The sequence below is a fragment of the Squalius cephalus genome (assembly GCF_949319135.1).
Source record: "Squalius cephalus genome assembly, chromosome: 19".
NCBI classification, from domain to species: domain Eukaryota; kingdom Metazoa; phylum Chordata; class Actinopteri; order Cypriniformes; family Leuciscidae; genus Squalius; species Squalius cephalus.
The window spans coordinates 35,020,379-35,033,633 of NC_137140.1; the positions used below are offsets into that span (position 1 = coordinate 35,020,379).

Below are 13,255 nucleotides of genomic sequence, written 5' to 3' on the forward strand. Positions count from 1 at the left end.
AACACACACACACTCACTCAAACACACACTTACACGCACACACTAACATACACACAAACACACGCACGTGCACACACACACTCTCACACACACAAGCAAAAACAGACACACACATTGTCACTCTCACACACACACACAAACACACCACTTACAAACATGCACACACACTCACAAACATGCACATACACAAACACACACACACACTCACACACGAGTGCGCACACTCACAAACATGCACATACACATGTGGACTGACAAACATACACACACACACACACACACACACACACACACACACACACGTATATACACACACACAAACAAACACACACACGCACAAACTTTTTTTGTTCATTTTTATTATTATTAACTTTTATTATTTTATTAATAATAATAAAAATAAGAAAAGGAAAATAATGTGTTGTATTAATTTTGGTTAATTTTTATCATTATTATTAATAATAATAATAATAATAATAATAATAATAATAAAGTAACCAAAATGAATACAACCTTTTTCTAAAGTGCTATATATTTCTGTATTTTTTTAATTGCTTTAGATACATTTCTTTAAACGAACTAACTTTAGGACAAACGCATCATGTGACACACGCATCATCTGAAAGCTGAAGTTAACGAAGCGTGTGCGAGACGTTCGAACCTGAAGTCATGAGAATAATAATACATCACCAGAGTCATTAAACCCGTTCGAACAGTTCATGAATTAATAAAACCCGTTCCTGAAATATCCCTGAAGAACGGCTCTGTCTCGGGAGGGGAACAGGAAACGCATCATCGCTGTGGTCCCTCACACACGGTCACAGATAATACACCTTTAATGAACGAGATGCGGTTACACCTGAGCACAGGGGTCATGTGATCAGGTCACGCATCACTGTATTCATGTACAGTGTGACATCCTCGTCCTCAAACACATGAGCGAGTGTGTGTGTGTGTGTGTGTGTGTGTGTGTGAAACTGAATATGAGCTCTAAACAACTAACTAAACTATAATAACTAATGCTACTGTGAGTAAGAATGAAATGCTTGTGTTGAGCAGCAAGGGATTTCAGTTGACCCCTAAACACACACACACACACACACACACACACCCCTGCTGTAAGGAGGTTAACTGCTGTCACCATGGTTACTGACCATCCCTGTAAACTGGAGAGGAAATGACTCATGAATTAACCTACACTTACGTACACACACACACACACACACACACACACACACACACACTCTTATACACACTCTCACACACACTCATACTCTCTCTCACACACACACACACACACACACACACACACTCACTCTCTCTTATACACACTCTTATACACACTCTCACACACACTCATACTCTCTCACACACACTCATACTCTCTCTCACACACACACACACACACACACACACACACACACACACACACACACACACACAATCACTCACTCTCACACACACTCTTACACACTCTCTCACCACACAATTCTATAATGTATCGTATATCACTAGCAGGGTAATGTATCTCTCACACACACCTAATGTGTCAATGTACACACACACACACACACACACACACATGTGCCACTATCCTGGTGTGTCCAATCACATGACTTATTCATATGCCATGAGAGTTGCCAAGGAGGAGATATGTTTTATTGAAATACAGTAACATCAGAAAATATGATCTTATCTAATTTTATTTATCATCGATGATCGGGATAAAAATACAAAATGTAAACATGCTGGATTATAGCAGTATATAAACCTCACATGTGTATCCCCTGGTGGGCAGTGACAATATTCAAATACACGATGATCAGATATGATCTGTTAATCTCACCGTGGTTCAGCCGGTCTGTGTGGAAAGTGTAGTTTTGACGTGTGTGTAAACTATAAACAGCTGATCTCTACACTACTGCATGTAAAGCTGAATCACTGTAGTTTAACCAGGGTTAACTGTGTGATCACTGTTTAAGACAGAGTCCAGGGTTAAACTAGGGTTAAACTAGGGTTAAACTAGGGTAAAACTCGGGTTAAACTAGGGTTAAACTAAGGTTAAACTCGGGTTAAACTAGGGTTAAACTCGGGTTAAACTCGGGTTAAACTCGGGTTAAACTCGGGTTAAACTCGGGTTAAACTAGGGTTAAACTAGGGTCACTTATACTGTAATACAACTGTGGGTCAGTATTTGCTTACGGTTTTACATTTTTCTACTATCACTGTTAAACTAAGATTTCTCTGCCAAAACTAGGGTTAAGTGTGTGTGTGTGTGTATCTGTATATGTGTGTTTGTGTGCGTGTGTGTGTGTGTGTGTGTATGCACGTGTGTGTGAGTGTGAGTGTGTGTGTCTGTGTGTGTGAGTGTGTGTGTCTGTGTGTGTGAGTGTGTGTGTCTGTCTGTCTGTGTGTGTGTGTGTGTGTGTGTGTGTGTGTGTGTGTGTGTGTGAGAGTGTGTCTGTGTGTCTGTGTGTGTGTGTGTGTGTGAGTGTGTGTGTGAGTGTGTGTGTGTGTATGTATGTGTGAGAGTGTGTGTGTGAGTGTGTGTGTGAGTGTGTGTGTGTGTGTGTGTGTGCGTGTGTGTGTGTGTGCATGTGTGTCTGTTTGTGTGTGTCTGTTTGTGTGTGTCTGTGTGTGTGTGTGTGTGTGTGTGTGTGTGTGTGTGTGTGTGTGTGTGTGTGTGTGTGTGTGCGCGCGTGTGTGTGAGTGTGTGTGAGTGTGTCTGTGTCTGTCTGTCTGTCTGTGTGTGTGTGTGTGTGAGTGTGTGTGTGTGCGCGTGTGTGTGTGTGTGTGTGTGTGCGTGTGTGTCTGTGTGTGTGTGCGCGAGAGTGTGTGTGTGTGTGTGTGTGTGTGTGTGTGTGTGTGTGATGCATCAGTCAGACTCTGGATAATCTGCTCTAGTTTAAGTCTCTGCTCTAAGCCGTCGTACAATCACAATCCCCAACATGTGCCGCCCTCGCCACGACAAACCCTCTAAACCTCATGAGATTATTACAACCGTTCCTTCACCCCCGCGAAGACCAACATCTGTGTGTGTGAGGACATCTGATGATCAATCACACTCCGTGACACGATCCAGGGGGACATCTCATATCAATCTTCTGATAAAAATTGCTATTTAAAATGTGATATATGTGATATATCAATATGGCTATAAAATAATAAGAATAAGAATTATTGTTATTATCACTAAATAAGTCAAAGTTCAACAAGGAGAGAAGTTATAATAGTAGAAGAATTCTTGCAAAAAAAAACTTTTAAAAGCGCAAATGCAAAGACAAAACAGACTGTTTTTACTGTTGTAACAGACACCGTATTATAATTATATCATTTTTAAACCGTATTTCATCCAATAAAGCAAACTCAAATATAGGGGTGAGTCTCAGAAATATTCCAGTTCAATCTGTCACTGACATTAACTTCTGCCCTGTGTGAAAATCCTGTTGATTTTCTAAAGCTGAAATATGACAATATGACAGAGAGAAAGAGAGACTGAAGTTCATATACCTCAATAGCATAAAAAACATGTGTACACACTAACATTTACACACATACACACACGTATAACAGACCACATTAAAAAATACAACTACAAAAAATATACAAAAAAATCTTCAAATAATCAAATATAAATGCAAAATTATTAAAAAAATGTTTTATATTTTTTATAACTGTACTTTTTTTAAGTAGCATGGTGTGTGAATGTGAGAGCTTGACAATATGACAGAGAGAGAATAAATATTTTTTGCATATTGTTTGAAATTGTATATTTTATGTAGCATGGTTTGTGAATACGAATATATATATATATATATTTAATTGGTCATCTTTTGTCACTGTGAAGTTAATAAAGGGGTGAAGAAAATATTCCAGTTCAATCTGTCATTGACTAACTTTCGCTCTGGTTGAAAATCCTGTTGATGTTCTATAATTCATAAACTGCGGTGTGTGTGAGACGTGATTGAGCGGGCCTGAGGCGGACTCACCAGCACGCGTCCCGTGAGCGTCTGAGCAGAGATCATGACCCCGGCCCAGTCCTTCACAGAGGTCATCCATCCCACCTCACTCGCCGGCTCCGTCTCTCGCTGCACTCCTCCTTTAATCACTCCGTCACTGAGAGTAATGACCCGCTGCACGTCCTGCACACACACACACACACACACACACACACACACACACACACACACACACACACACACACACACACACACACACACACACACACACACACACACACACACACACACACACATACACACACAATCAAAAGAAATCAAGAGAAACTAATATTAATGTTTTGCAAGAAAGGACATCACGCTGATTTTAGCACTGTTAGCATAGAACATTATTTACATGTCAATTGAGACATTTTCTTCCTCGAATGATTGACTAATAAAAATAATTATTTTTTTATTTTAATTATTTATTATTAATTATTTGGGGGGGTTACCATAATGCAAAAAAAAAAAAAAAAAAAAAGATATATATATATATATATATATATATATATATATATTAGGGCTGTCAAAAGATTAATCACGATTAATCGCATCCAAAATAAAAGTTTGTGTTTACATAATATTTGTGTGTGTACTGTGTATAATTATTTTGTATATATAAATACACACACATGCATGTATATATTTAAGAAATATTTGCATACATATACTGTATATATACTGTATAGTTTATATTATATATAAATATAATTTTTTTATATATAAATAACACATTTTTCTTAAATATATGTAACATGCATGTGTGTGTATTTATATATACAAATTTAATTATACACAGTACACACACATATATTATTAAAAACAAACTTTTATTTTGGATGCGATTAATCTTTTGACAGCCCTAATATATATATATAATTTATATTTATATATGTATAATTTTGTGAATAAGTGATTTAAATAAATAAAAATCATCTTAATATGGTATAAATGACTGCATTACAATAATTCGAATCTAATGGGAATGAGAATTCCCACCATTGAGAATTAAAAGAGATATTAAAACTTTTAAGTATCATTACAGTAATGATCATTTTGGGGAAAACATGTTTAATTGTCATAAATATAATGATTTTTAGCACCATTAGCAAAGAACATTATTTTAATGTCAATTGAGAAATTTAAATGACTGTAATAAAAATAATATTTTTTTTTATTTTAATTATTTAATTATTCATTATTTTGGGGGAGGGGGGTTGCATTTTTCAAATGTTGTACTGCATTTAATTTATTCTGATTTAATAAAAAAAAAAAACATCTTAATATGGTATAAATGACTGCATTACGATCATTCGACTCTAATGGGAATGAGAATTGAGAATATTGAGATATTAAAAGTACACTGTCTGTATGCATTACAGTAATGATCATTTGGGGTCAAACATGTTTAATTGTCATAAATATAACATCACAAAGCAAAAATCTCTTGAGAGATTCTGTGATCTCCGGTGGCAGACGGAAACATTTAATATAAGCTTAAAAAAACAATACATTTATAAAAAAATAAAAAAAATAAAAAAATAGGACAGCTGGCTTGTCAGAGAGCATATGAAACAAAATATCTAGTAAAATGCACTATTTTTATATAAATATATATGTATATATATATATATATATATATATATATATATATATATATATATATAAATATTGAAGATGAGTAACATAACCAACCATAAAATATGATGCTAAATTTTCAGCATTTTAGACAATTTAACAGGATTTTCAATGCAGGAAAACAATTAAACCCGTGAGAAGTTGATCCGATAAATAAAGTCTCTTTATGACTGATGAAACACAAGAGGGATCGATGATGTTATCTGAGAAGGAAAGACATTACTCTTGCTCTTCTGGTTGACATTTCAAGAGGAAATGTTAATTATTATTATAAATAATCAAGGTAACGAGTAAATAACAGTGCTTTTCTCTTATTTTGGCCCTTGCAAGATGGTTAATCGCCCGTAAGTGTGTGTGTGTGTGTGTGTGTGTGTGTGTGTGTGTGTGTGTGCTTCATCTTTAGGCTGTGATCTCCATAAGGACTGAATACACTTATATTTTACTTTTGTTATGCAGTGTTGAACTGCTCGGATCTCTTACGACGGCTCACAGATGACGTTTAGCATTTGACAAACACACGTGACCTTCACATGCTGATGTCAGTCACCCGCTCCTCTGTTACAGTTACACACACACACATACACACACTCGCAGCGCTTCCTATGCAGGCTTATATTGGGGTGTGTGTCTAAAACAGGATCTCAGTGCTGGAGTCCGGTGTCACAGTTCAACACGACAGCCAGAGAATGCCACATATGTGAGACGCGTCACACACCAGCAGACGGCCTTACATGCCACACTGAAATACACACACACACACACACACACACGTTAGCACTGGCCTACCGACATTCACACACCCCTTAAACGCTCTGTAAATACTGTAAACACTTCACCACACACCAGGATGAGTTTCATGTATTGTGTAGATGCACTCACAATCATTTTACTTCCATATTAATGTGAAATATTCCCAAGAGAGAGATGTGGGGAGGATATCTTTGATGAACAAAGTTCAAAAGAGCAGCATTTATTTTGAAATATAATTATTTGTAACATTATAAATGTCATTAATGTGACTTTTGATCAGTTGAATGCGTCCTTGTGGAATAAAAGTACAAGGCTAATTTCTTTCCGACCGTAAGCTTCTGAACTGTAGTGTATAAAGGGGACTGACGAGAGCTGGAAAGGAAAGAGGTGGAGTAAGTTATTAATATTTTTTAGATTATGAAGGCAAACATGTTTTTCTTTAGGATAACATCAGTGCTGTTAATTCACAGTTAAACCGGGAACATGAATTAAGAAAGTAAATAAACTTATTTATATTTCATGTCGATATTGATCGTCTTTCTTTTAGAATAAATGCTCCGATTTTGGTTTCATGGAAACTTTAGATTAATAAAAACAGCATCTCTAATTGCAAGAGGGTATAAAAGTGTGTGTCCACACTGAGGAGGATCTGTGTGTGTGTGTCCACACTGAGGAGGATCTGTGTGTAGATCTGTGTGTGTAGAACTGTGTGTGTGTCCACACTGAGGAGGATCTGTGTGTAGATTTGTGTGTGTAGATCTGTGTGTGTAGGTCTGTGTGTGTGTCCACACTGAGGAGGATCTGTGTGTAGATCTGTGTGTGTAGATCTGTGTGTAGATCTGTGTGTGTGTCCACACTGGGGAGGATCTGTGTGTGTGTAGATCTGTGTGTAGATCTGTGTGTGTGTGTGTGTGTGTGTGTGTGTGTGTGTGTGTGTGTGTGTGTGTGTGTCCACCACACTGAGGAGGATCTGTGTGTAGATCTGTGTGTAGATCTGTGTGTGTGTGTGTGTGTGTGTGTGTGTGTGTGTGTGTGTGTGTGTGTGTGTGTGTCCACACTGAGGAGGATCTGTGTGTAGATCTGTGTGTGTGTGTGTGTGTGTGTGTGTGTGTGTGTGTGTGTGTGTGTGTGTGTGTGTGTGTCCACCACACTGAGGAGGATCTGTGTGTAGATCTGTGTGTGTGTCCACACTGAGGAGGATCTGTGTGTGTAGATCTGTGTGTAGATCTGTGTGTGTGTGTGTGTGTGTGTGTGTGTGTGTGTGTGTCCACACTGAGGAGGATCTGTGTGTAGATCTGTGTGTGTGTGTGTGTCCACACTGAGGAGGATCTGTGTGTAGATCTGTGTGTGATCTGTGTGTGTAGGTCATGTGTGGTATCAGACTGTCAGCACTGAGAGCCAAACACAGCCATGAGAAACAACAGACACGCGTAATCACATTACACTCAACAAACACACACACCAGGAAACAAGAAACACATCGTTCAAAAAATACATTTTAAAAGAAGTAGATCACTTTCGGATGCCCAGACTTCACTATGATTAAAGTCAGAACAGAATCAAACTCTATATATAATATAATATAATATAATATAATATAATATAATATAATATAATATAATATAATATAATATAATATAATATAATATAATATGTGGTAGTAATCTTGAATGAGAATAAGTTCCTCTTGCAGCATCTCTTCTCTTCTCTGATGATGTGGGCGGGGCAACCTGTTACTCACATGAGATCAGCCAATAGCAAACCACAACCATCCAATCAATTCTCCATGGACAAAGGAAAGCCCCGCCCACATTTGTTCTTGTTTCAGAAGCGTTTCACTCGGATATACGACACAATAGGGAAGAAAAGACGAGCGCAACTTCCGTGTCAGGCCGATTTTAAAGAGCGTTGTTGTGTTCTGTTATTGCAATGCAAAGCAGATGCAAGATCAAATACATCAATGTTCAATAACGAAATGTATTAATAATAATAATAATAAATCTGAAGTCAGGCTATAGTTATGGATATATTCAGAGCTGTAAACATTACAAATCAGCACCAGCAAACACATCCAAAACTGACTCTTAAAAATACAATACAGATCATTCTCTCCACTAAACGCCGACAAACACTTTTAACAAGCGCACCGCTGCGTTCAACAACAGATACATCTATGCCTGACAGACTGAAGGAAGACACTGCGCTGACAAATCATGTTCGCCTGGACCCAACAAATAAACCAGGGGCCGTATTCACAAAGAATTTTAAGGCTAAAAGTAGCTCCTAACTGGCGAATTTAGGAGCAACTCCTAAAAATAATGGGCGTGTCACTCGTAACTTTAGGACTCCTAATTTTTTTGACTAAGAGTAATTCACGAAGCATTTTAGCCCTAAAAGTAGCAGCTAAGCCTGGGACAGCTTAAAAGAAGTCGAGAGGACTCCTAACTCACTAAGACCTTCACAAACCGCTTTTTGTGGCATTTCACGTTGAGATGTTTTGAAATGCGTGTGCGGCGCTACAGGAGCTTCCAATCGCCAGGGAACAATTCTGCATTGTAGGCATAACTAGGCAATAACGCCACCAACAACAACCAAAACTAGGCTACTCATTGCATGTAAACTAATTGTAACGTTTCATTGTGAATCAAATTAAAATGTTCTTCTCTTTGCAAACGTAGGCAGAGGCTTATAGTGACAGATTAATTCAATAATGTTGCAAAGATATTGCATCAATCCATATGTTTCATTAGGCTACTAGGCTATTTGTTTTGCCTTACTCTTTATTCATTTAGGCTATTTATCCAGTTATTCATCATCTTCCGTCCTTCGCACTACTTGTGTAGCGCACGCATTCTCAGACCTGTCACCTGTCACTCATCATCGTAGGGGAGGGGTTTGGAATCATTCCCGCGTTACAGTCATCAGCCAATCAAGGTGGTCACTTCAGTCAAGCTCGTGCATGAGTAATGACGTCATCCATAGCAACGAAGACTCACTCTTAGTTTAGGAGTTGTCATTTTTCTTTAATAAGAGTAGGTCTGAAAGGCGTTGTGAATAACTTTTAAGAGAAAACTCCTAGCTAAAATCTTTTAGTGTGATTTAGGAGTACTCCTAGTGGTAAGATAAAATGCTTTGTGAATACGGCCCCTGAGCTTTTAGAAAGTCAAAGCTTTGATTCAGGCAGAGCTTTTCGTCTGTTCAGGACATCTTTATTAAGGTGTCCAACATCTCCAATCGCCAAACATCTCCAGAAGCAAATTCTGCCAGATAAGGATTAAGTATGATAAAACACACTGACACAATAAACACAATCCTGCCTCAAGCCAAAGGAATCTGAGCGATTCGACAACAGTCGTCGGCTCACTTTCACTAAACGCCAAAAAAGGAAGAAACATCCATTTCAGCTTCATCTTTCAGAAGATCAAATGTTAAACTCGTCAGGCTGACGTTCGTGTGTTTGTTTAAACCGTTACGGAGAAATCCCTGGTATATACACACACATATATAACACTGAACACTCAAACACACACATACGTCACTGTTAATTCTGTACAGCATCTCTCTGAACACGATTAAAGAGACAGTGGCTACTATATTATATTTAAGACTGAACCTCAAGGCTCTTTATAGGCACTGTAATGTTATCAGCAGAAGTTTCCACCTTTCAGTCAGAGTGTCACATGCATCCTTCTCAGAGGAGACAATCCCATCATGCACTGCAAGCCGATCTTAAATAATTCCAAGATGGTGAATAAAACATGAAAAATGTTGATTATAATTACACTACTGTTCAAAAGTTTGGCTGACTACTTTCATTCAGCACGGACACATTAAACTGATCAAAAGTGACAGTGAAGACATTTATAATTTTATCTAAGATTTCTGTTTCAAATAAATGCTGTTCTTTTGAACTTTCTAACTTTCTTTGAACTTCCAATGTTTCCAACATTGATAATAATCATAAATGTTTCTTGAGCATCAAATCATCATATTAGAATGATTTCCGAAGGATCATGTGACACTGAAGACTGGAGTAAATTCAGCTTTGATCACATGAATAAAATATATTTTTATATATTTAACATTATTTAACAATCTAACAATATATTCACATAAAAAAAATGCTATTTTAAATTATAATAACATTTCACAATTTTACAGATTTTACTGTATTTTGATCAAATAAATGCAGCGTTGGTGAGCAGAGGCTTATTTCACAAACATTAAAACATTTTACAAGCCCTAAACTTTTGAATGGTATTGAATATTTATTTCAGTGCTAAATATAAATTGACTATTCGACTCAATATATGTGCATTGTGCATTTTTAAAGCCTACTAATGCCTGCTTCTGTAATGCCTGTTAAAGGGGTGGTATAATGCCCTTTTTCACAAGATGTAAAATAAGTCTCTGATGTCCCCAGAGTGTGTGTGTGAAGTTTTATCTCAAAATACCCCACAGATATTTTTATATTGGATGTTAAAATTGTCAGTTTTTGAAGGTGAGCAAAAACACACCGTTTTTGTGTCTGTCCCTTTAAATGCAAATGAGCTGCTGCTCCCGGCACAGGGGGCGGAGCTTCAAGAGCTTGTGTCCTTTTACCTCACACACACATGCACTTAAAATTTCAAAAACTTTCAGTCAGACAATGATGGAGAGACTCAAGAAGAAGTGACAATATTTCTGAACGGTTAGTTGATGAATTTATGAAGCTGATGTGTAGTTATCTTCTAGTCATTGATTAGCATATTCTGTCATTATAATCTATAAATCGTGTTCCGGGGGCGGGGTTTATGTAAATTCTAGGGTGGGTGATGTCACTAACCCGGGAGGAAGCTCGTGTAGTCTCTACCAGCCGTTTGTTGTAGTCCTTAAAAAGCAATTTCTTTAAAAGCAAATCTCTCCCTTTGCTTTGAACTTTGAGCGTTGTAACTTTGCAGATGTTGTTTATGCTCAAACAGCAACATTACACACTAACTAAAGTTAGAAAAGTCAAATCATAATCAACCACCTCTTTAAAATCCTTTGAATCACTTGAAATCGAGACTATGAGTCTCCACATCAGTGATGTATAAGGGTCTGTCTCCATGTCGTCAGTAGACGGGCGGCTCACCAGCGTTTGAAACAGAGCCAGAGTTAAACAGAATCAGTAATAACTCTGACGGTTAGCAGATCCAAACACAGCTGGCCTTGGCCAGTCAGAATCAAGCGCTCGCTCTCAGCTTTATTAGCCATCAAAGACTATATTTATGTCCTATATATTCCTGCATGTTTACTCTTTGGCAGCTGAGATTTAAGATCCATTTGGTGTTTGGTTTAAACTGTCTGGATGAAAAATTGGAGAAAAATGCGAGCGAGGACAGAAGCTGCATTCATCCGGTGATCGGCGATCAGTGTCAGGCTGACGAGCCGATCACAATGACACTGATTTTATCTCTGAGTCGCTGTATTGTTGGGTGTAGTGGACGTTTCTCCTGACGGATGCTGCACAACCATAGCTCTTGAAAATCAGATCACAGATGGGATATAATAATAAGAAGCCATTCTTAATTGGATGAGAAATCAGTTTATTATTATTACAGTACAAATAAGTTCTTGCTGCTACACCAGAGGGGAAAGTGTTCGCTATCAGTGGTTTAAAGTCCCCCTGTGGTGTAAATCCAGCTTTTAATGTTGTTTATATGTCTATGTGGTGTTTTTAATATGCTTTAAGACAAAGCATGTGTAAATTCATAAGTCGACAGCATTGCTGAGTATTTCCTCCTTAAAACTGCAGTGAACCAAAGACAGTCTCAAAAACACACTTTGAAATCGCTGGTGTTTCTGACGTCACAAACTACCTTGTAACCAATCAGATCAACGTGTGATCGTCAACCAGTGGATCTCTGAGCTGAGTGAGTGAGTGGAGGCTGGGCTCATTTGCATATTCATAGAACCGCGCATACTAAATAAGGCAAGGGTGTCGAGTTACATTCAAGCTAAAAACTTTAAATATGTCCTTTTGGTGATCAAAGATGAGTTTTAAGGGATACAATTTTGGACTACAGGGGGAGTAGTCAATAATTTGAAGAGACTATATAACAAAATAACAAGGAAATCATATCCATATATGGAAACTTTCCGGCATAAAAAATTGATTTTCTCCATCCTGATCTTGCGCACCTTCGGACACCATCTAACAAAGAAAACCCTCCATCTCAACCACTTTCTCCTACGAGCAAATATGCTGATCTAATAATGGGAAACGGTGGACATAAAGAATTGAAGAGAGAGAGAGAGAGAGAGAGAGAGAGAGAGAGAGAGAGAGAGAGAGAGAGAGAGAGAGAGAGAGAGAGAGAGAGAGAGAGAGAGAGAGAGAGAGAGAGAGAGAGAGAGAGAGAGAGAGAGAGAGAGAGAGAGAGAGAGAAAACAAGAGGAGGGTCAAGATGAGTTTTTCCCCATTTCGCTCATATCAGATACGGTAATCACTTTCATTAACCATACATTTTACCCTACCATCAACATTTCCTTCATTCTAATTAGAGTTAACGATGTTTAACCATTCTGCTCATCACAGCATAATGAGAAGATGCAAAAGTATCAATTGCACGATTTATCAAAACCTTAATAAATGCAATAATACAACAGATAATGAATGCAAGGATTATTAATATTACCCCTGTGGGGATCGAGGTACTAACACACATCTGTGAGTTTCTATCATTCACTTCTCTTTCCTGCAATGCTTGAGTAATTCTAGACATCTATCCTCTGTTTGATATCGCAGCACTGAACTGTGAGCCTGACATGATAATGATGCTTCTACCTCCTCAGATTCAGAACCGTCCGCTCATCCCAGAATCATTACTTTGTATGGAGAGAGAAAA

The 13,255-nt window shown here is 37.7% G+C and overlaps 1 protein-coding gene across 8 annotated transcripts in view; it reads right to left on the reverse strand.

Annotated features, from left to right (window-relative positions):
* Positions 1 to 13,255, reverse strand: part of kcnma1b (potassium large conductance calcium-activated channel, subfamily M, alpha member 1b) — a 99,850-nt gene that overhangs the window by 68,231 nt on the left and 18,364 nt on the right. For all 8 annotated transcript variants that reach the window (XM_079851159.1, XM_079851160.1, XM_079851166.1 and 5 more), the window contains exon 2: positions 3,990 to 4,142. In XM_079851159.1, the coding sequence (XP_079707285.1) occupies positions 3,990 to 4,142 (153 nt within the window). The remainder of the gene's footprint in view (positions 1 to 3,989; positions 4,143 to 13,255) is intronic.